At 36.8% G+C, this 24,086-nt stretch overlaps 1 protein-coding gene across 1 annotated transcript in view; it reads left to right on the plus strand.

The window, feature by feature from the left end:
- Positions 1 to 24,086, plus strand: part of DNER (delta/notch like EGF repeat containing) — a 141,097-nt gene that overhangs the window by 111,949 nt on the left and 5,062 nt on the right. Inside the window, exons 9-12 of the mRNA XM_062582515.1 lie at positions 10,112 to 10,234; positions 13,607 to 13,720; positions 14,791 to 14,922; positions 21,629 to 21,875. Of these exons, the coding sequence (XP_062438499.1) occupies positions 10,112 to 10,234; positions 13,607 to 13,720; positions 14,791 to 14,922; positions 21,629 to 21,875 (616 nt within the window). The remainder of the gene's footprint in view (positions 1 to 10,111; positions 10,235 to 13,606; positions 13,721 to 14,790; positions 14,923 to 21,628; positions 21,876 to 24,086) is intronic.

Genomic DNA, 24,086 nt, shown 5'->3' on the forward strand with positions numbered 1-24,086 from the left:
TTGTTTCTCTGCTGGAACAGAACATTTTTTGCTTCTAGATAGAAATTCTCAAAAAATCTACTTATGTAACACTTTTTAAAAGCATCAGAAGTGATCACTGCTACTTAGACACAAGGAAAGGACTTGAACTATTAGAAGTTTTCTTTGGAGATGTGCTCACAAATGGACAGAAACTAATTGAAATTTGTATTTTGGAGTTGATAGATTTGTAATTTTTTTATAAAAGGAAAAAATATGAATGTAAAATGACAGATTATACTACATTAGTATTATCTCAGAATTCATTTGCTGTTCAGCAGACATGAACTTACACAAACAGGATTATAAGAATCTCATGTAAGAGCCTCTTTAACCATCCAGAAGTGTTGTCATTAAAAAAGAAAATAAAAAGCCTCCATGTTTTGGACAGTTTTTCAGGGAGTGTCCTGAATTCTTTTGCTGCCAGCGTTTCTGAAACTAAAGGGCAGGTGTATTTTCATGGCAAGAGATGTCAAGTTATTTAGATAACTCCAGATGTTTTTTATTTCAGATGATTCCATGAATGATATAGGCAGTTTTCATTTGGACTGAAGAATGGTATTATACAAGACAGAAGTACTGTTTCCTTGCATGTGGTTTGTTTTATGCATTTCAGGAGGTGAAGATGGAGAATCTTTCATTACAAATTTTCAGTCTTCCCTTTTGAAATGTTCTGTTGCTTTACTGTTGATCTGCATAGTGGAGGAACCTCTAGTGAATAGGATTGGGTACTGAGATGAAGAGCAACAGGCTTAATCATATTTAAATATAGCTAGCATCTCCTGCTTTATTGACAGAACAAACTAGAATCCTTATCTGTAATAATTAGTTCCATGTCTGACAGAAATAACTTTTTGATTGCAGGTAGTTGAACTTGCCGGGTGCTGTTTGTCTAAATTCATTTTTAGAGGTGAGAATTTGATAGTTCAGTACTTACCCCTTCACTTCTAATATTCTTTTGCAGTTCCAGCCCTTACCAGGAGTCTAGCAGAAGGAGTAAAAAAAAAAAAAAAAAAAAAAAAAAAAAAAAAAAAAAACAAACAAACAAACAAACAAACAAAAAAACCCACTAGTTAGTATTTTGTTAATTTGTTCAGCTTCTGAACATCAAATTGCTGTTTATCTAGCTATTCACAGTAGAAGCAGTTAGAGCATGGTTAAGAAACATCTTTGCAGAGACTGGAGAAACTGTAGAGATGAGGAGCTTCCTAACTGGACAACAGGGAAAGCGATCAAAGTATTTCAGTGTCTTCTGATATTTAAGTGATTTCTAGTATATGACTGAAACTATGTTTAATTAAAAAAGTAAAGACTCATGAAGAACTATGTTAAGAATACCAGTGCTGTGCATGCTCTAACAAGTTCTGAAAAGAACTGACAGAAGCAAATGCTTTGAATTGTAGAAGCTGAAACACAAAAAGAGATGCTATGGCCTTGCATAATCTATGAGAAGATATGACAAGTCCCCAGAAATCTGGACTTCACAGTTAGTGTAAAAATTTGCTTCTGAAGTACTGGGAGCTGTCCAGCATGAGATTTCTTTCAGAAGTCATCCATTGTAGGAAAGACAGATATTTCTGATTTGAAGGAAATCTGGGAAGCTTTAATCTTCTCCAGCTTGCACTTTGCTTGCAGTTCAAACAGCAAAAAGCTAGCTAAATATTCTTGGCAAAATAAAGTTTTTCTTTTCCCTAAAATTTATCACCTAAATCTGAGTAAAAGTTATTGATCGGTTTTGTTCTGATCTTGTTAATGTCTGTAAGTACCTGAAGGGAGAGCGTCAAGGGGACGGGGACAAACTCTTTTCAGTAGTCCCATGCGACAGGACAAGAGGTGATGGGCAAAAACTGAACCACAGCAAGTTTTCCGGAATATGAGGAGGAATTTCTTCACTGTGAGAGTAGCAGAGCACTGGAACAGGTTGCCCAGAGAGGTTGTGGAGTCTCCTTCTCTGGAGATATTCAAGGCCCGCCTGGCTGCAACCCTGTCTAACATGCTCTAGGTGACCCTGCTTGAACAGGGAGGTTGGACTAGATGATCTCCAGAGGTCCCTTCCAACCTTACCGATTCCATGATTCTATGTTCAAAATATTTTTTTTTCACTCAGGGATTAAAAAGAATCTCTCACCTCTCTTATATTATGGAAACTTATTTTGATTTGTGCAAATAAGAGTTTGCCAGATCAAGAGTCAGAGAGGTTGCATCTGGGGGCCTATGTGACACTTCATTAGTGGAACTCTTTTGTATTGCTCCATATGTGAAAAGTTATATGAAGCATTTAAGGAACTGACTTATGTATTTCCAAACATTTTGTAGACTGTCATTTTTTGTAGAATGTAAACTTTATTTTTTAAAAGTGCATGTTTGTTCTAGAAATGCTTCCCTCTGCAAATAATGAAATATTACTTCCTTAAGATAGAAGAAGAGCTAAGTGCCAAACTGTGAGAAATGTCTTTAATTTCTCAATGATAAATGGATAGTTTATTTCAAAAGAATTTTAAACAATTGCATTTAAGCTGTAGCAAGGTAGTAATTATTAATATTGTTTCCTCCTTTCTTGTGTCTTTTCATTATTATGTATTTTCCATTATGGTTTTTGTAGGATGGGTTTTTTGGAGGGTTTTCGGGGGTCTTTTTGCGTCATAGGTTATCAGCAGGTTTCAAAACAATTATCTTCAGACTTTATCCGTAGGGGTTAAAAGCGTAACCCATAAATGGTTGTCAACTTCTTTGTAGATCAGCATTTAGGAGACAGCATGGCACATGCTTTGCCATCAGTTTGCATAATTATTTATAAGGCATTAACAGCTAAATTTGCAGATTCCTAGGTTGGAATTCCTAAATAACTAAAGTAGGGGTGTAGATCATGGGCTCTCACACATTTTTGATATCTTCATCAAAAGGCAATGTGATAAAGTAGATGAATTATGCCTCTGCTGTATTAAAAAGCTGAGTTCTGTTTACAGTTTTGCTTGCAGAGACCTTAGCAGTCACTGTTTCTATTACTTGCAAAAAGAATGAATATGATTTGTGTTTTGGTACCATTATCAAGGGTTAATAATAAATATTCTGACTGCCTAGAGAGATTATCATATATTAGTGGGAAAGAAATGATCTCTGCCTCTTGAGAGCTGGAGGCTTCCTGGCTTCCAGACTGTCAGCCGCAGTGTGCCAGCTCCTAGATTGCACAATTCTTTTATGGTGATCTTTCATTTTCAAGCCTATCACTGCATTCATATACACTATTTCTTAGATATATTAATAATAATTTTATCAAGTGACATTTTAGAACTCTCTTCTTATTGATTTTTATAGTGTGTCTGAAACATGCTGTTTTAAAACCTTCAGAACCCATCAATTTCATTAACTTTTTGTACTCAGGCCTAGGAAGCAGTGCTCCTTTTCTGAGTATCTGAGAGGTGATAACATTTCTTATTATGAAGGAAAAGGACTGCAACATTTTGCTTATAACTGCAACCTGAATGCCTTCTTCCTTTATGCACTGTTTTTACCAGCTGGCATATGCTGCCAGCTGGATTTTCCTCTGTGTTACTTCTGCCTCAAAAATTAAACAAGAGGAATTTTAAACAGTTCCAATTAACCCAAGATCCGTGAAAATCGTCTTGCCTGGTAGGCAGTTTGGTTTCCATGCTTTCTGACCAATGTGCAGATCTGAGGAATGATAAATGATAGTCATAATTGCATATATGTGAAATTTGTAGAATACACACAACCATTCATTTGTAACTGATTCGGTTAGCTTGGCTCTTGTTGTAAGCATGGTTTTGGATAACCAACATGATCTAATAGCTCATATAGAAAAGCTGATTTGTGTAAATTAACTTGAAAAATAGTTTTTGAATGTTCCCTTTTCAAAATGGAAAAGCAAAATAACATGTAAGCCATTTCTCAGTTGAATATAGGTCTTTTTCAAATGTCTTGCTGGGAGGGCTCTCTGAAATTCAAAAGCCTGTACAATAATACATACAGCAGTAGGTATTATATGTATTGTTTTTTAATTGCACATGAAATTTTACCAGTAAACTTTTAATTGTATGCTTACATACCCAAATGTGATCAGCCAGCATAATTTCAAGTGACATACCCTTGGTATTTGTGTTCTCAGTTTTCAGAGAAGCCTTACTGTTGTTTTTAACAAGAAATTGTATTATATTTAGACTTTTTACATCCTTAGCTTTCCTAAGAACAGGACTGAACTGGGGAGGGGAAAAATCTAAGGCTACAAACTCAACCTTGAGCAGAAGCGATTTGCTGAAAGCAAGGATTTTTGTTACTGGGTGAAATATTTCCTGTCATGTGTTTGCATACTGCCTGTCTGCCATCTAGTGCGATATAATATGTATAGTTTTAGTGAGATTAAAAGAAGTTTATTAGTTGGACATGAATGCGTGTTGTCCTTTTAGGTCACAGTTGTGCAGCTGGAATCATGTGAGTGTATCCTGAAATCCATGTGAAATTGTGTTGATTTCACTGGGTCTCCTCAATCTGTCTTGTTCAGAGCTCAGGGTCATGCTGTGTAGAGTTACACAGTTCTAAAGATCATCCCAAGATAAAACATTTTGGAGAGGTTGGCAATAAATAATTATGAGTCCTTATTACCTAGTTCTCTACAGAGAAAAAAGAAATACCCAATGTTGAACATCTGATTCATAGTTTAAATGCCTTGGGTTTTCATGCTTATCACCTGTTCAAGAACAATTCTTGATTTAAGAAAAATTCTTGTGATCATTTGTTGATTTGTTTGTTTAGGGTCTGATTCATGAAACTGATGGGATCCCTATTGTGTCTTTTCACAAAACATTCATTTAATTCCTGAATTTCTTTATAGTTTTGTCTAGCCAAAGTAAAAGAAAAATCTATCTAGAAACTGAGTAACTTCATATAGCAATGAACTTTTGCATTTGGTTTGCTTAAAGACAGAGGAATGAAGTTTGAAAACACAAATCACATGTGCGGACATAAATACATGCCCTCTACTATATAAATATATACGATAGCACAAAAACAACATTTAAAAAGAAGAGGAGCACTCTTCAGGGCATGAAGAATAGTGGCAACTTCAGATGTAATACCTAGGAGTATGTTTCCTTTACCCAGGCTTTCTGCTCATGTAGCTTAATTAAACAGACAGGGAGGACAGGTTTATCTGAGGGCATCTGCAGAGGCAGGTCCAACATCTCTCCATAGCAGTACCAATTTTTCTTTGCTGTTTCTTTTCCTTTCCCACATTTTGGAGCTGGGGCAGGAAATGGAAGCTCTGTCAGAAGTGGCTTTAGGTTAATTTAGGCATGGGAGCCCTTTTTTGCCTCTGTTTCATCCTCCTGCTCCCACCTCTGCTTTAAGAAAACCTTCTACACAATCTGGCCTTGGCTGATGAGCATGCCTTCCTACCCTCCTGCCATCTGGAGCAACTTTTCTGTATTTCTCACTTATTTAGTTGCTATATAGTCTCAGATTTTAACAGAACATACTTCTTTTCCTTTTTAACTGTATGATACGTAATTCTTTGAGGAATTTAAGGATGGATCATATATGAATTGATATAGTTCTCTGCCAAACAAAGTTGTTTCGTATTGTATCCCATTAGACCTTCCCACAAATACGGGTTTTTTGTCCTGCTATCTTGATTTGTTAAAGTGTTAAGTGAGGGTAAGCTCTGGGAATCACTGCAAAGGACCTAGCATCAAAGAAAAGCTTCGAGAGCTTTCTACTTTGTTCTTTATTGATTTATAGAGGGAGAGGAAGCTTTTCCCTCTGTGTTTGGTTAACTTGCTAGTGCAGATATTCTCAGGGGGTGGGCAGACCCTGCTGTGTCTTTTTGCCCCATCAACTGCTCTTGAAGGTTTTGACAAAGCCTATGGCTTCTTTTTGTCAGTTGTGTTGACCCAGATTGTGCTTTCCATTTCACGTTTTCTCCGTGAGCAATTTTTAACATAGCCATCAAGCAAAGAGAGTTCACCTAATCATGTAGCTCTCTGAAGATCATGCTACAGAGCATAAGGCAAATATCCAGCCTCTTCAAGGCAGCCTCCCTGTTGTTTAAGAAAGATAGATTTGGGAATCCAGAGAAGAGCAACAATAGAGCTGTTTCTGTCTTTATAGTGGTGTAGCAGATGGAATAGTCGCCTAGAGGGAAAAGAAATAATGTGGGGGCACCTTTGCTTTAGATTTTGGGTTTTTGTTTTGTTTTGTTTTGTTTTTTCAGGTTCCCTGACTGTTCCCCAGCCCCTGAAGAGAGCCCATGAGAATGGGACAGTCATTAGCAGGTTCTGCTTGTGTGTGCAAAGGTGCTAGGACTTGTTTTTGTAATTACCTGGAAAAAAGAGTTTAATAATTTTAGTCACCCTATTTGAAGTTGTAATGTCAAATGTGTTTTTTTGCTCAGGACATTGCATCTTTTGGGGTGTACAGCTTTTCTATGGACATAGAAAGGAAGAAACAATATCTGAATTGATATCCCTTCTCTGCATGCTAAGAGCTGCATTTGGCATGGCTTATGAATATAAAAGCAAGGGAATCTTTAAAATGTTACTAGAAAAAGAGGGAGCAACTATACTAGATTCTGTTATTCTAAAGTTACCTATGAAAGCTGCTCCTGTTCCCATTTAATTTCTCTAATAAAAGTATAGAAATGATTTATGCTGAATTTTTGAAGGTACATACATGAATTCAAAATAATACATGGCTAATTTATCAGTATCATTAAAAAGCAATAATACAAAAGAGAAATACTTGTTAAGAATTATATGATGTCTACTAGCTTGATTTTTTTTTTCTCTTCCCCAATTCACAGATAATTCAAGTAAAATTAATCTGTTGGTACCAGGGTAAGGACGGTGAGGGTGAAATAGTGTGTGTAGGTGAGATCTGCCCTCTCGTGGAGAGAGAAAATACTTTTCTCTCACTATGCAGTGTTTGACTGCATAGTAAAGAGGTGATATTGATATTATGTATTGATTTTGGAAAACAGACAACTATTCAGTCACAAAATTCAGTCTGTTCCCTCTGAGGGGTGAAAACTGTAACAGCATGTCAAAACACTTGTTCTCAAAATATCTAATTATACCTGTGTTGAACACAAGGAAATCCCACATGTTTTTCTTCTAAGTTTTCAGATTTCCTGTGGTTTGTACATTGACTACAGATGTCACTACATAAGGATATCTTATTTCATCCTAAGCTAGATAAACTATAATAGAAAATAATGTGCTGCTTAGCTTAATTAATTCTGTATTGCTTGGCTAACAGCTCGGGAGAATGTGGTTCTATAATGTGTCTTAATAAGCTGCTAATCTAATTCTAGGTTTACTATACTAAGTTTACTGTAAGAAGATAGTTTTGTGCAAAAGCAAATGGGTAATATTGCACATAACACCTTGTGGACTACTAACATCTCTTGCACCTTTGGACACTTATTTTTAATTGTCTATAATTGTTGAGAGAGAGAGAGAGAGTTCCTGGAGGTACCATTTCTCCTGTTTTCTATGGCTCTGTGATAATTTTAAGAAAAACTTAGACGAGGAGAGTGAATATAGTTTGGCACTTACTAAGATCAGAATTTGCCCCTCTTTGGGTTCCTTTTTCATGAAGAACGCATTCATTTTGTGTCCATAAGTTTTATTACTAACTAGAGATTATCTTAAGAAATACGATTACAGTGGAGAATTTGCACTACATGTTTCAGGCCTTCTTCTCCATGGTGTCTTTATTCACGGTATTTTCGTTCATTTATTATTGCTTTTATAGGTATATGTAAGAAGTAGATCAAGATTTTAAAGAACATATAAATGGTGTTCCAATGCACAGTATTATATTATAGATTACAAATGTATTTTCATGGTATTACATCACACTCACAAGAGGTTGAGAGGGGAACATCAGCTGTGAAGAGTCAGGAAGGTTAGATGTTTAGTAACTGGTTGAACTGAAATTAATCCATGGTAGGGGTGGGACGGGTGTCCTAATATGGTGTCAAAGTACAGTGACATAGCTTCTCTATGATTGTTCATTGTGAAACTGTTTTTAATGTAAAGACATATTTGAAACTGCCTGTTTCAGTGTGTGACTTTGGCCTTCATTAGAAATAAATTCCAAGAATATTGAGATTTGGAGGAATATAAGCAAGATTCTATTTAAAATGGATAAAGAAAATATCCCTACGCTACATTATTTCCAAGGCCAGGCACATACTATAAAATAACAACCCAAAAGAGAAAAGAGGGTGAAAGAATCACTTCATACAAAGTGTCTTTGGCATCACCCTGTGGACAATAGTATGTGCTAGAATTTCTATCTTCAGCTTTCATGGATGGCTAAAGATGAGATAGTTCTGCAGTCTGATGAGGCCTGACCATTTGCTGAGACACTGGTGCAATTATCTGTGTTAATTACCCGGGTGATGCAGTTGATGTTAACTTCCTGGTCTTTGATTTACTCAGCTGCCGAGGTAGGCTGTGAGATGCCCTGAGGCAGGCGCTGTGACTAGCAGTTGTTAGCAGAACATAGTTGAATAGATGTCATAGAAAATGCAATAGTTTGTTCACTCATTCATTTGCTAAAATTTCCAAAAAGGGTGTAAACATTATGAAAGACGTATGTTTTAGTTGCTACTTCTTTCAGAAAGATAAAAGCCTATTTTATTTAATACATACATACATAGGTACAATTTTGTTGCATAACAGAAAGTCACTGCTGTGTAAGTTCTGAACCTTCACATAAAGGTAATTTAGCTTTATAATGAAGCAATCCTGCACCTTTAAGGGAGCAGTGGGAAAACTCTTCAGCAAGACTTCAGCAAATCGTTTAGTACTTCTTTCATTGGTCAAACACACCAGCAGTTTTACGATTTCTCTGTGCTAATGCTGATCTATCAAGGAGAAAGCAATGTTTATGTTGCATTCAAATACATTATTTCTACTTACTAAGCATCATGAGCAATATTTTCTGTTTTGCTGATGTATTATTTGGGTACACATTGAGACATTGTTATTGGAGTTGGAAAGCAGCCCTTATGTTAAAAAAAAGAAAAGAAGAAAGTGTAACTGATGTAGAGGAAAGAGGAGAGGAAGATTTTTGTTAATAAAAATATAATCTGAGTCTGTTGAAGAAGAATAAAATAAGCTTCTTGATATCAAATGTAGTTGTCTTTAAGGTGATCAAGCTTATAGTTCTTTATATTTAATACCGAGTAATACTAATAATTTCAGTATTATCAAGCAAACGTATTTTAGAGTTGTAGCTATTTATTTCCTCTGTTACACTATGCTAATTTATACTGTTACTTAATATGAATAAGTACTACTTTGACCTGGTGCACTGTATACAAAAAGTCATTTAAGTTGAAGTTTCAAGTTAAGATCGATGATCTTACATGATCACTAAATCATGAGAAAAGCACTAGTTCAAGTGGATTACCTCTGGCTTTTTTACTTCCTGGAACCATTGATTCAGTAAGTGGCCATTAGGAGGCCTCCTAGCTTTTCTGTGTTTCTGCTTTCCTGTCTGTATAGTCAGACCCTAATGCCTGCCTACGGCTTGGGAAGTGGAAAGGTGGGCATCTTAACGCGTCTGCGGTGCGCTGGCAGCGCCCTTGTACAGCACTGAAGTTAAAATACGTTATCGTTCTAACTGCTGTTGTGGAATCAGCATCCCTCTGATGAAAAGTTGCGGTGGTGTGAGTAGCCAGTAGAACTGGTAGATATGTAGTTATTAGCCTATTTCATTTTACAACCAGCGTGCAGTAATTTACATTGCTAATGGTGGCCTTGGTCACCTGCCTCTGTGCTTACTGCCTCACTGCTGTTTAGCGCTTGGGATGTGACTGAGAGCTCTTTCCTACACTGTGTTCCCTCTCTCTCTCTCCCTCTCTCTCTCTCTCTCTCTTTTTTTTTTTTTTAATGATTTTAGCTAGGAAGCAGATGTCCTTAAAACTGACATCTTAACACGTATCTGTCTGCACAGTATATTTCAATTAGCAAACAAACATCTGCCCACCATCTATAGTGGCTTAATTGATGACTGTTACTGGGAAGTGTTTCATAGCATGTTTTGTTTCCTCTTCATGTGATTTTAGGTTACCATGGCCTTTACTGTGAAGAGGAATATAATGAATGCCTTTCTGCCCCCTGCCAGAACGGAGCCACCTGCAGAGACCTCGTCAATAGCTATGAATGTGTGTGCCTTGCTGAGTATGAAGGTAACGTGTAATCTTACCTCCAACTTCCCGAAGTTTTCTGCGTGTTTTTGTCATAGCTTCTGTTACTGAGATATGCAGAGATTCCACTGTGCAGAAACAAACGGTAGTATCCCATCCTCTAAAGTAGAAGGAAACAAAAGTAGATCCTGATCCCATAATACTTATCCAAGTGAGTAGTTCAGATTGAGCTGGTCTGTATAGGTATTTGATCGTGTAAGAAATATATGACCTTTTAAGAGGACAAATGGCTTCTCTCTGTTCTTCTTAGATCCATCTTTTTCAGTTGTTTTTAAGATATTTTAGAATGTGATTCATTTTTAAAAGAAAGTGTTAGATACATTTTTTTTCATCAGTTAATGGTAGAAGCCATTATGTGGAGGGCTTCCCAAATCATTTTTTGGATTTTCTCCAGTGAAGTGAGTTTAAAACACAGTAATAAAAGATTAGTATTTGAAACATTTTGTCATGAAGGACTCAAAATGGAAGTATTTATTTTAAGCAAATAAAGTGTAAACCCTGAAAAAAGTAGTAGATCTGAAACTATTCTCCCATGTTAACTGAATCTAATCATATATATGTTATAATGGAATCTGATTTTAGAATTTCTTAAGAAATTTATAAAATAAAGGGGAAAAAGTACCTGTTTTGTTGTACAAAATCATTTATCTTGCAGTAGATTTCAGTTTTAGAAAAAACCTATGTCAGCTTTCTGTGGTATGTCTCTGAGGGCTAAAATGCTGCTTTGCTTTGCGTATTCTGTTTTGAATCATGCTGTCAGAACGTTTTGAAAACAACTATCTGATATTACTATTGCATATATATATATGTCCGTGTGTGTATATATATATTTATTTATTATTATTATTCTTACATAGGATGACTATGTTTTAAGGAACATTATCCAGGCATTTTTCTCATTAAGAGTATCAATTCTTAGCTGTGTTGAGGAGTAATACTCGGTTAGTGGCTGCTTGAGGCTAAATATGTATTTCATGCTGGTGATTGCACTGTTCTATACAATAGATAAAGAATTCATCATTCCAGAGGCTTAGCGAGGAAATGACTCCCAGCTGTTCATGACAGTTTAAAGAGCCCTTAACTGTAATGCTATGCCTTTATGTTATATTCTCAACCTACCTGGATGTGCCAACAAAAGCACTGTGTGTACAGCACCTGGCTCATAAGAAGTTCTTTCTGCCTCGGGTGCCAGCAGGGGCATGCCACTCCTGCGAGCCCTTTTTGCCCGTGAGGACACCTTCTTTGGTGCTCCAGGCTGATGGTACTTGCTCGCACTGATGAGTGGGGCTGAGGTGCCAGGCTCAAGGTAGTCTGTGGGCAATAGGAGGCCTCAGTTTTAGCAATATCAGCCCATATTTCTCCTGTCTGCAGTCCCTCTGCACCCCTGCCTGACTGTTTTGGATCTCGTCTGGCAAATAGAGCAGAGCTGTTACCGCTGGTCTGCACTGAAGGCTACAGCAGCATGCGCGTGTGGGCTTATTGCTCTGCTGGCTTCTGGTGCTCAGAGTGCTCTGCCTTTTTGCTGCTGACAGGCTGACCAAATGGTTTCAGGCAATGTGTAGTGAGTGTAAATACATATTTAAAATACATTATTTTTTCATAATTGTTGATTATTGCTCTTAACTGTGTTTTAATAACTGTTTTTAATATACATTTCCATTGCTCTCGTGCTGCAAAATGTTGAATGGTAGAGAACCATTACTTTTAATCTGCGCACTTGTTAATTTGTGTGCGTCCCTCTGCCATATTTCTTTCATTTTTGTAATGTTTTTCTTTCATGTATTCATTCCCCAAATGGCTCTGTTTTCTTGCTAATTTTACTCATATATAGTTCTGCTTCTCAAACCCTGCAACTTCAAATTCACCAGCTTTCCAGTTCCTATGCAATAAAATTGATACTCATGAAAGAGGCTGAGGAGGAGTGAGGCAAGATCAACTATGTTTATGCCATTTTTACATGCATTTGTCTGACTTCTTCTTGCAGTCTTCCAATACAGCAGGTTCTGTAATCTCCACAAGCAACATATTCCTGCAGTATCTTTCACTACCTTGTCTTTAGAAACATTTTCTTGATGTCCAAGTTGTATTACAGTTTTTGTATGCAGTAAACAATATGAGTTTATGCTTCTTTCGATTGATTCTGCGTCTTTACAGTTTGTACTGACAGTAAGGACGTATAAACGTGAGCCACCTTAAAAAATGAAAAATGAGTGCTTGTAACTTGTAAATGTATTCACGTGGAAGTGTTCAGAAAAAGCAGTGCTCTGCTTTTTAGTTAGTTTGTTGGAACTGTTGCAGTAAGTTTAAGAATGGGAAAACTTGAAGGTATTTTTTTTTATTTTAGCCAAATGGTCATTTTGGCTTCATTCCCAAGCAAAGAATGCTAATAAGACCTAGTCCTATGCTTAAACCTAACATTAATGGATAAATTTGAGCAGGTATTTTCAATGCAAGTGAATTTTTCTGCAGTAGATAAATTATATATCAAGTCCTCCCAATCCTTCATTAGTCTCATAAGCAAATTTATTTGTTCGTGTTTCTTTGCCATTCGCATACTGATTAGATCATTCACATGTCGATTTTTCTATTTTTATCTGGAAAGTAGACTCGGAGAAAATGATGCGTTAAGTAGTGGCATTAGATCCTCTCTCCCAATCCCCAGGTGGCAATCTGCTGTGCTTTTAATTCGTATTTCCAGATAGTACAATCTTCTACAAAGCAAAACTAATGAATTCACGTAACTTACATGTGAAAACGAGACATCAAAGACAAGGGCTTGAAGGTGACCAACCCAAGTGTTCATTTTTAGCTATACATTTGAACAAATTGATTTCTTATTGGCTTATCAAGTGATATTTCTTCTCAGTTTCCTCAAAAGTCAGTAAAAGACTTCAGACTACATATGTTCATTATTAAAAACATAAATACATAAACTTCTTACTGAGGAAAATTACACTTTAAATCCTGTTGAAGAGTAGCTGATCAGCATGTGCTTTGTTATACCATTGTTTTTCCCTAGATCGTCCACCAGTTCTTGTTGGAGAGCAAAGGCAACTTCCGCTCCCTGACTCCTTTGTCCCAAAGCCTCGATGGGAGAGGGCATGGGGGGTGGCATGCATGTTAAAGTTCAGCCACCATAAAACATACGTCTTCAGTCTTATACAGCATTGATTTACAATGGCTAATCTCGCCGACTTCAACATCTTGCTTTTCATTTGATGAGTGTTGCAGGGGACGATCAGGCTTTGAAGTTGCACATCATTGCTCTCATCCAGGTGGAATGAAGACATCGCACATATTCATTTCAGACTGTCAGTATGGTTAATGTTAACAGCAGTTGTTAATTTTTTTCAGGAAGGCACTGTGAATTATACAAAGATCCTTGTATTAACATCAACTGTCAGAATGGTGGCACTTGTGACAGTGAAGGTCTAAATGCTACTTGCATTTGCTCACCTGGATATGCAGGCAAGTAATTATAAATTATACAGAATGTTTAATTGTTATTCACCGTGCCCAGATGCCAAATAACACAATATTTGTTCAAGGAAACAAATTAATTTGAACACTACTGAATTGTAATTAATCTCGTGAGAACAAAGTCGTTGATGTTACAACTGTTTTGAACTTCAAAATTTTGCAGCAAAATATCTGTTGCTAAAGAGAATTCACTAAGCTAACTCCTATTTAACATTCTTTGTGACATTTTTGCTTAAGAGTAGATTACATTTTAAAAATAATATTTTGAAGACTACCAGGTGAGCCAGTATACTAATTGGACACTGTTGAAACTGGAAAATGTGTTAACCTTGACCTATTAGTTACTGTGAGCTGAGGAAAGAACTCATTCTGATACCTTAATATGCAATTGCTAAAAGTCTTTTAGTGCTTGTTGTGAATCAATATACACTTTTAGAGTAACGGGAAGCAGCCTGTTTAATTCCTTTGCCTTGTATTTAAACTGACGTGATTGGTGTAGTCCAAATATCTGCTATCAAGATAATTTACAACCTGATGCTCTGTTAGTCTTATAAGGTAATATCCAATGTGGTGGTAATAGATGAATCTGTTCATGGCTGTTTTGTAGATCAAATGATGCTTTTAGTTCTGTGCTAATCTTTTTTTAAAAAAAGATTTGACTTCCTGTTGTACAATGGCTGTTTCTCTGCAGCACCGATTATCTACATTATAATTGTAACTGCTATATAGCTCTTCAGAATATACATGGTAAATTATTATATCCCGTTTGACTGAGAAAGGGAAACATGTTTATGTTTAAAGAAATGAGAGAGAATCTGAGTGAGGTTAATCAAGTCACTCAGACTTCAGATTTTATTTTCACCTGGTTGAATGAGGATAATGTATCCTTATGGAAGGAAGATAAGTCTGTGAGACTAAATTCTTGAAATATTTATAGAATAATTTTGAAATCCCGAGAATGAATGGCATTCATAGCATACCAATGGCATTGATGGCATACCTGATACGATACAGCTGCTATATGGAAGTTTTTTTTTTTTTTTTTTTCATGATATAAGGTGAAGAGTGCGAAGTTGATATCAATGACTGTGACAGCAACCCGTGTCACCATGCTGGAACTTGCATAGATCAGCCCAATGGTTATACCTGCCACTGTCCACATGGATGGGTTGGCGCAAACTGTGAAATACGTAAGTTTATAAAACTTTATAAGGATTTTTTTAATATGTATGTAGATAGCTGTCCAAAAACTTCAAAAAATGGTATCGAGATTATAGCAAAGAAATTTGTTATCGTCTCTTAGTACCTAGGTGCACAAATACCCTGAATCTTCTGTAAATTATTGAAATTCTGTTAAGTGCATTTTGTCTGTGATCATGACCAGTGAAAGTGGTCGTATAAGTTAGAAACTTCTGTTTCTGATGCCCTGCTTTGAGGTTTGTTGGACCAGATTTTCAGAGAAGCTATTTCACAGTTGGGCACTAAAAATTTCCTTTCTTTTTAAAAATATTTTTAAAATATATTTCAACCTCAGAGTTTATTTCATACTTACTTTGGATAAAGTATACTTCCATAGAACTGTAACTGTGGTACTAACAGATTTGTATTGACTTCTGAGTGTCTGGAGTTCTGGTAGTGTTTCTGCAAAACAAGTTTAAGCTTGCTTGCCTAAGGAAACAAACCTATGTAGTCGTACTGTGAGTGTATGCATATATTTATCTCCTTCATCAGCAGACTCTTCCTATTTCCACCAGATTTTTTAGAAAGATAGACATTTCCAAGAAAAATATTTCATAAGAATTTAGTAAGAATAGCTCAGGGAAGCCCTACTAGCAGGTCTGGGGAAGGAAGGGCTTCAGAGTGCTCTCACTTCTTAGCAGAGAGAAAAGCTTCTGTGTAAACCCTTTTTGAACACTGGAGAGTCTGTTGGAGGAAGAAAGTAGGAAGCTCAACTGTGGAAGAGTTAAAACCAAAATTAGGTTTCATTAGTTCTGCTGCTCACAGAGCTGCTTTATATTTTGCTGAAGTCCTGTTCTTGAACTCCAGATGTCACCTTTAGTAGAGAGTTTAGCTATATATTTGACTACTTGAATACTTAAATACTGTGGTCGTGGACCCCTCAAGATATTATACAGATACACAGGGCTGTGTGAGGGGGTTTATACTACTCAGTACAGTTAATGTTGCAGGTATAAGTGACAGATTAAAAAGTAAAAAGGAGAGGGACTTGGAAAACTCCTACTGTACATTCATAAGAACATGACTACCCAAAGGCATGGAATAATAATAAAAAAAATTTTTGTCTCACTTGCACAAAGATTTCAAGCTTTTCTTGTTGCTTAAACCTGTAAGTTTTACTTAAACTTATATTCATTGCTCTTGAGGTTTATTTCTATTCTTGACATTGACCCTTGTTTTCACTCAAAATACAACTCCATTCACATCTGGACTGATGCTGTAAATCCAAAGCTTTACAGTAAAAGCACTCGCTGGCTTGTGACCTCATCTTCCTTTAATTGTTGGTTGTGAATTCAGTCTTGGCGCTTAATCACAGAACAACACAATTAAAAATCACTTCTGATGATGATGGCTGCATGGAAGGATAACCAGCCTCCAGCCTTCTTTGGAAAATCCTCTTTCATTCTGGGAATCTATGGAATGAAAGTCTGTTGAAATATTTTGCCTTCTGCCAAATGTGAGGACTGCAGAATAACATTGCTAGTTAGTCTAGAGATGGTGACAGCACTGCCTTTTTGTTGTCTCTGTGAATGGCATGCGCTGCTGCTTTGCAGGCTGCTTAAGTCTCAGGACCACGATGCTGTTATGCTATGTATCCTATATGTACCATATTATTCATGCTGTGTGGTGTGCAGATGAGCTTTTACTGATACGGCTCTTGAGTGAGGCAATTGTCTCCACTTAGACCTTCCTCTCTGCATAGCACCTGACTATACCTGAGCCTCAGCAGCCTGGACGGCTGCTCAGCAGCTTGGAACTTCTGTTCATGTCACACACTCCTGATGTACGTTAGGACAATAGGGAGGAACAACAGAGCTTTGTTGTTGCTGTTTTAAGTTTTTTTCTGACTGATTTGCTCTTTTATGTTATGACTGCTGCAACAGAAGGCAGAGAATTGTCTGAGTGTTAAATGACATTGATACCATTGCAGGGCTGATCTTTAGCCAGAAATATTAGACTTTTTCTTTCCATCTAAATTTTTGGAGAAGAAATTCTATAGTATTGTTCGTGTCAACTGCTCTCAATTAAAGAGGTTGAAATTATGGTGTTTTTTTTAATCAAAAAAGCTAAGATAGCTAATAGACTGCATATATGCTCTGATTAAAAATGTAAAATATTTACATTAGTAGGAATATAAAAAATGTAATCTATAAAATTCTGACTTGGATTAGCTTTACATGAATGAAAATGGGAAAAAATATTTGTACAGTTACGTAGACATGTTTTTTTGAAAAACAAGTTTAAGATTTGAGGATTGACAATAGTTTCTTCACAAAGCATAACTTCAGCAAATGTCATGCATTCCCTTACTACTAAAGTCACTTTGACAAAGTATGATGTATTGTTTATGGGATACTATGGTACTTCACTATAGTCAGATATTAGTACAAAGATGCAGCCTCTGTAATCAATGCTGTGGCTTATACTCAAAGCTATGGAAGCTTTACTAAAGAGCTTGGATTTTAACAGGTATATAAAGGATTATGCAAATAGAGAGGGATTGATTTCTGAAGAAATCACTTTGCAGGAAGGATTTGAAAGCATTTTGATCTTCAGATTTTTTTTTTTTTTTTTTTTTTTGAGAGAGTACTATGTATCCATGGGAAGTTCTTTTGCTCAGTCTCTTTCTTTGAGCTAAGAATTGACCAGCTGATCCAAGTACAATTCTGATCATGTCTACAGAAGTAGAAAGGCCATATCCAGCTCCTTTATAAATAGGTGCACCACGACTGAGCTCATTGAAGCTTAGTCAATGGTGCAGTGGATTTCTGTTCAGTTAATTGATTGAATTTCTTAGTGTTCATCTCTTCATCTCTCCATCATACTGCTTCAGCAATTTGTGCATAATGATTGGAAATTTAAATTTAAACACTGTATACTGGCTTCCTCTGTCTTGGACCATCCCTCTGAATACAGGAGAAGGACATATGTTGGAGCTAAGCTTCATACTTCTCAAGATGGGGGTGAGCTGGTGTTACAGAGACAATTGACTAAACTGATCACATTTTATCTTTTGAGAGTTGCTTTTATTAGCCGTGAAGGAAGATGATGGTATTTAGTCCTTTTTGTGTAGTAGCTCTTTATTCTTGGGAGTTCCCATTTTTTTCACCAGCAATCTGCTTTATCAGCGGGAAGTGACTACTATAACAAGATTCAGTTATCTTCTTTTAAATCGTACTCCTTTGTTTCTTGTCAAGTGCTCTGTATACCATAAAATACTCAAGAGGTGGATTTAATTTGCTTAGCAATGAACTTTGATATTTATTATATCATCTTGTAGTCCTCTTCAGTGTTAGCAATTTTTAATTAATAACAATAGGATTTAATCAGTCTCTATTATAAGGAGAATTGTCCTTTTAAAATGAAATGCATTTGGCCAAAAAGATAACAAACCATTCAGTGTAAAAATCCTTACAAAACATCTTATGTAAATTTGCTAATGCCTGCTGGTTATTTGTTAATATCATTACTTTTGCCTGTTAACTACCTGTTAGTATAGTTAGCAAGATAAGCCAAACTATATTGTTACTTGGGAACTATTGTTACAGAGTATTTGTAGTACAAACTGTGGTGCTCAATGAAATCTAATTCTTAATTTTTTTAGCTGTACTATGATAACTGAGAGCACTGTAAATTTGAGCTGTTGCATATTCTTTCTAATCTTTGGAGTATAAGCTGTTAATCTTTGTATTTTTATCTGGGGAAGAAGAATTGAGGAAATTCCTCATACCCTTATCATCCAGCAACATCAGACATGGAGTCTAAAACAGAACTGCCTTGCCACAGATCTCCTTACCTTAGATCTGAATTTGGCCTGGTCTGACAACCTGACACAAACCACTGCGTGTGACAAATGTGCAGCAGAACAAAACCAGAATTCCCTGCGAAACTGAACCCAGCACAGCTATATTGGCGCCCTCATGGGCAGACTGAGCAAACGGCAGCAAGAGCGTTGCAGAAACATTAAATCACAGAATGAGTCAGACTGATCAAAACTTTATCGATCTCTGAAGCAGAAATCACAAACAAGCAGCCCTGTGCTCGAGAGGAGCTCCAGGACAGCCTTTCCCTGCTGCCAGCAGAGAGCGACCATTTCTTCAAGTTCTGCCCTCGTGTATCCCGCATGTTCTCCCAACTAGTCTCTATCTGCACCCTGTATTTCTGCCATAGATGGAGACTTTATCCACAGATGCTGCTAAACTTGTGGTTTTAACTGCAGTGCTCAAATCAGTTACTTGTCATCATCAAAATCCCCGAGAGGTGGCTCCTAAAATAATCTGAAGATCCCCAGAGCATCTGCGTGACAGCCCGGGTCCCAGACTGTGTTTGTCATTAGAGGAAGTTTCCAAGGCAGTGAAAAGCAGAAGTCTGGAGGGGAAAAAAAAAGGGGGGGGGGCAGTCACCTGCTACAAATAGCTTTCTCAGAGTGTCAAATTTCTGTAGTCAAGAGTTTCATCAAGTCCGTTCCTGGTATGAAAATAAACAGTAGAGGAAGTTGGGGTTAACTGGAAATATTCTGAGAGAAAACCAGAGCTGAGGACACAGACTATTGATAGTCTCTGCCATTAGTTTGGGCATCAGCAATGTTTTTAAAGAAGATGATTTGGAATAGATAAAATGCAAGAAGTCTTTTCCAAATTAGCTTTGCTTTAAGGTCCCCTTTGAGAAGTCTGAGAGGAAGTTTGCTTGAAGGAAAGCTCCAATGGGTCCAATGCTGTAGCACCTTGTGAGATGCCCTGGTTGTCCTTGAAGTACTGGATCTCTGAGAGGTTGTGTATCTGCTTTGCTGTGTTCTCCAGGGCGCCATGCACCTTAGAAGAGGAATAAGAGAGGCAGTTTTTCTTGAGTACAAAAATTTTAAGTGGAAGGATCCTTATGTCCAAATGTGTTCTAAAAATGAAACCTTTCAAGTATGATTGCACACCATTCAAAGAGTGGAACCTCTTATATCGTCCTTGGGAAGGACTGAAGTGGGACTGAATGAAGGACTGAATGTTAGTGCAAAATGTAATAGGTTTCTTGAGCAAAGTGTCGTGCATTCATTGTATGAGGAAACTACTAGGGCTGTGTTGTCTACCTCTGGATCTCTCTTGGAGAGACACTTTTTTTTTCTCTTCAAGTGACCCATATTTTATCAATACATCACAGGAGATTGAGGAAAATTGTCTTGATAAAATTTTAAATAATGGGGTCCTTGTTAATGTAAAAAACATATACGGCTTGATGCTTTAGTTGCGTATAATCAGTTTGATCTTACTAACTTTTGCTATCCAGTACACTGTCTTATAGTTTGGCTGTAGGTTTTTGCAGATTGTTAGAGAATATATGCTTGTAAACTAGTGAGAACATTGATATGTACTGGGAGATTATTTCAACCTAATCCATCCTTGATTGTCTATACAAAAATTAAAATATATATATATATTTTGTTATTTAAATTAAGCAAGTTCAGATAGCGATAGCACTTTGTTTAACACTTTTAGTCCAAGTGAGTTGAAGGCTATTGAATGAAAAACATAACATGGTCAAGAAATGAAGACAGTTAATATGTTTGCAGACAACAATCAGATTATCTGTTGGTAAATAATGCATGAGAACAGACCACTGATGCAGTGATCTGAATCATTTGTTATCCTCAGCTGATTCAAGCCAAGTGTGCTTTAACACAGCCGGATGCAGTGTAAGTGGGTTAGAAACAAGCCATTGCGGGAAGTGTATCCAGTAAACAGTGGTCCATGCAAAATTCCAGAGTGGCAGTGAATAAAGCCCTCGGCATGAGCTCCCAGTGAGGAGGGGTGACAAAAATGACCTAATAGGGCCCTTAAACTTATAGTGAAGGGAGCAGTTAATAGGAACAAGGATATGTAACCTCTTTTATCCCTGTGTCTTTGAAAGTGCTGAATGCTTGGAAGACTGATAATAGAACACTGCATTTATGTATTTATTTATTTCATTATTTTTTAAGGGATGTTGAAAATAGTGTGGGTACAGGAGAGACCTACAAAATTATTCAAGAGTTGAGAAAAGCTATTGCAGAAAGAGAACGATCTCTCTCTTGACTCTCTTTGCAAAAATGTTCAGGCAAGAATAGGAGTACTGGAGCACTTCTGGGAGAACAGTGGTTTCTAGGGATGAAAGTCTGCAGTCTAGTGGAGGTAGACATAACAAAAAACTATGCTTCAAATGAAAAAGCAGGTATGTTTAATAAACATTAAATCACACATTTTAATAGAAAGATTTACTAACTATTGGAACAAACTGCCCAGAGAATTTGTGGTTTCTCCATTACTAGAAGTTTTTAAATAAAAACTGTCTGTCTTTATAGAGCATATCATTTAGTGAAACATAATGCAAGAGTAACTAGATGATATGCTATGATTTGGATTATGTAGGAGATCAAACTAGGTGAGTGAGTCCCATCTCACCTTAAAAGGCTATGAAAGAGCTTGGTGAAGGATCAGAACAGTGCTATATAAATTTGCTGCACATTAGGCATGGCAATATATCCATAGCGGGACCTGAAAAGGTTAATGTTGCATATCTTAAGCTTCAAAAGTCTCTGCAGAAATACTGAAAGTGAATGCCACAAAATAATTCTATTCAGCAGGAAGAATATAAAGTACTAATTAATAATAACCTTTTATTTCGTATTGGCAGATCTGCAGTGGAAGTCTGGGCATATGGCGGAGAGCCTAACGAATATGCCTCGTCACTCCCTCTACATTATAATCGGGGCTCTCTGTGTCGCCTTTGTGCTGATGCTGATCATCCTGATTGTGGGAATATGTCGCATCAGCCGCATTGAATATCAAGGCTCTTCCAGGCCAGCCTATGAAGAATTCTACAACTGTCGAAGCATTGACAGTGAATTCAGTAGTGCAATTGCTTCTATCCGACATGCCAGGTTTGTTGCGGGGATGGTAATTTAACCAAAATGTCTGTTATGATATGTAATTTCTGTCCATGCGTAGTGCATCTAACTGCTGTTGACAGAATTGACAGCTTCTCTGTGGAAAGACAGGATCCTCGACATTGCTTCTTGTGCTTTTTGATCCCCATTCTGTTCTCAGCTGAAGTGTGAGAATTCAGCACAGCTCCTAAAACAGTGGAAATTATTCTGAATTTATTTGGAATGACTGGTGAAGAGGGACAGGTGCAGTTCTCAGCCTGAAAGATCTTATGTTTGAGATGTAAATATCCTTTAACTGGTATATATGAGTAATTTGATTAGTAGAAAAGACATTTGTTGGATTTGTGATTAATTTACCAGACTGTTCAGCAGGATTCTTTTCAAATCCCTTTTTCTGTGCCCCCATTTGCCTTCAAATGGAGATCACTCTTTCCTAGAAATAGTAATCTTTTAACAATTAAATTCAATGGAGCACTTGCAAGCCAAGGCACTGAGTATCAGAATAATACAAAAGTAGGGCTGGAATGGATTCAAGAGCTCAAGTGCAACCCATTGCACTGATATAGTGTTAATTATAACTAGTTACTCAATGACAATCCTCTTGAAAAGCCTTCAGAGGAACTGAATAGATTTAGAAAGTGCTTTCCTGATATCCAACCTAGATTTTCTTTGCTAAATGTGAGACTGCTTTTTCTTACTCTTCAAGTTGTCATGGAGAGCAATGATCGCCATGCCATTACTAGTAATCACATATATCATGTCTCCCTCTCTCTCTCTCTCTCTCTCTCTCTCTCTCTTTTTTTTTTTTTTTTTTTTTTTTTTTTTAAGTCTTCACTTTATTTTCTTCTCTGGACTAAACTAACCCAATTCTTTGTATCTCCTCCTGGATATGTTATGTCAACTTCTTCATTGTCTCCCTGGGACATGTTCTATTTTGTCTGCATTTTTTTGAGGGATAGTCCAGAAAACTGGAAATAGTTCTCCAGATGAGGCAGTACCTGTACAAAATGAACTGAGAAATCACAAGCTTTATCCTAGCTGGCATTCCTGTTCATATGCCTTAAAAAAAAAAAAAAAAAAAAAAAAGCACACACACACACACACATATATATATATATACACACCACATATATATATATATATAGCATTGCACTATTGACCGATTTAGTTTTGTGATCTGTTAGACCTTTTCCTCCTCACCCAAAGATCCTTTGTGCCATATTGTTTCCTTGTCAGCATTGCTTCTTCTGTATTTGACATCTCCTTTAATAGGGTAGAGCTTTCATTTTTGTTGTTTCCTTTTCCTGTTTCTTTAATTTGTCAAAGTAATTTTGAATTCCAACAAGTGTTCATATACATTACCACTTAAAATGTTTCTAAAAGAATGGAGGAACACACTTTCATGTGCATTGAGATGGAGAAATAACTGTATATTTGTTGGAGATTGCTGGGAACTGATTGTCTGAATGCTGCAGTTCGGTTTCAGTACAAATTAAATGGGGTAATTTGTACCACCACTGAAGCTGTCCAAGTTATGTGAGTTTGTGTTGAAATGGATCGATTCCCACAAGGTCAGTTAATCGCATCTAAGAGGTAGGCAGTAGCTCTTTAAACTGTTCCAACTAGATTTATAATGAAACATTTGTTCATGATCGAAATGTGTTAGTAAATTTTTAAAAGAAAATAGTGTAGTTTATTTAACATAGTCTGAATAAAATCAGCATTAATGCTTCCTGTGAAGTCTCCTTTGCCACTCAGCTTAGCATTGCTTCCTCTAGGAGCTCAGCATCTCCACACTGTATGCATGTCAAGAACTCCTTGTTCCTTCAGTGATATATTGGGAGAGGAGGAGTTACTTTATGGCTCATAAAAAGCTTTATAGTCTCATTATTTGGCCTTGTGAATGTCCACCGTTTTGTACTGCACATCTCCAAGGATAAATAGCAAGGTGCAAAATGATACTGTTACTCTTTCAAATTAAACATGTCTCATCTTACTGCTACAGCAGTCAGGAATACTTCCTTCATGTTCAGTTACTAGTCACTGAAGTGGTACTTTGCACTTCCTCCAGAACTGGAAATGGTCTCCCGAAGAGCAGTGTGAAACATCTTGGTTTTTCTATTTATTTCTCAAAGCAAATTTGGCACCTCTCTATCCAAGGGCATCACAAAACAATGTACTATCAGGACAAAATCTTTTGGATCT

The sequence above is a fragment of the Rhea pennata genome, chromosome 9 (assembly GCF_028389875.1).
Source record: "Rhea pennata isolate bPtePen1 chromosome 9, bPtePen1.pri, whole genome shotgun sequence".
Taxonomy (NCBI): domain Eukaryota; kingdom Metazoa; phylum Chordata; class Aves; order Rheiformes; family Rheidae; genus Rhea; species Rhea pennata.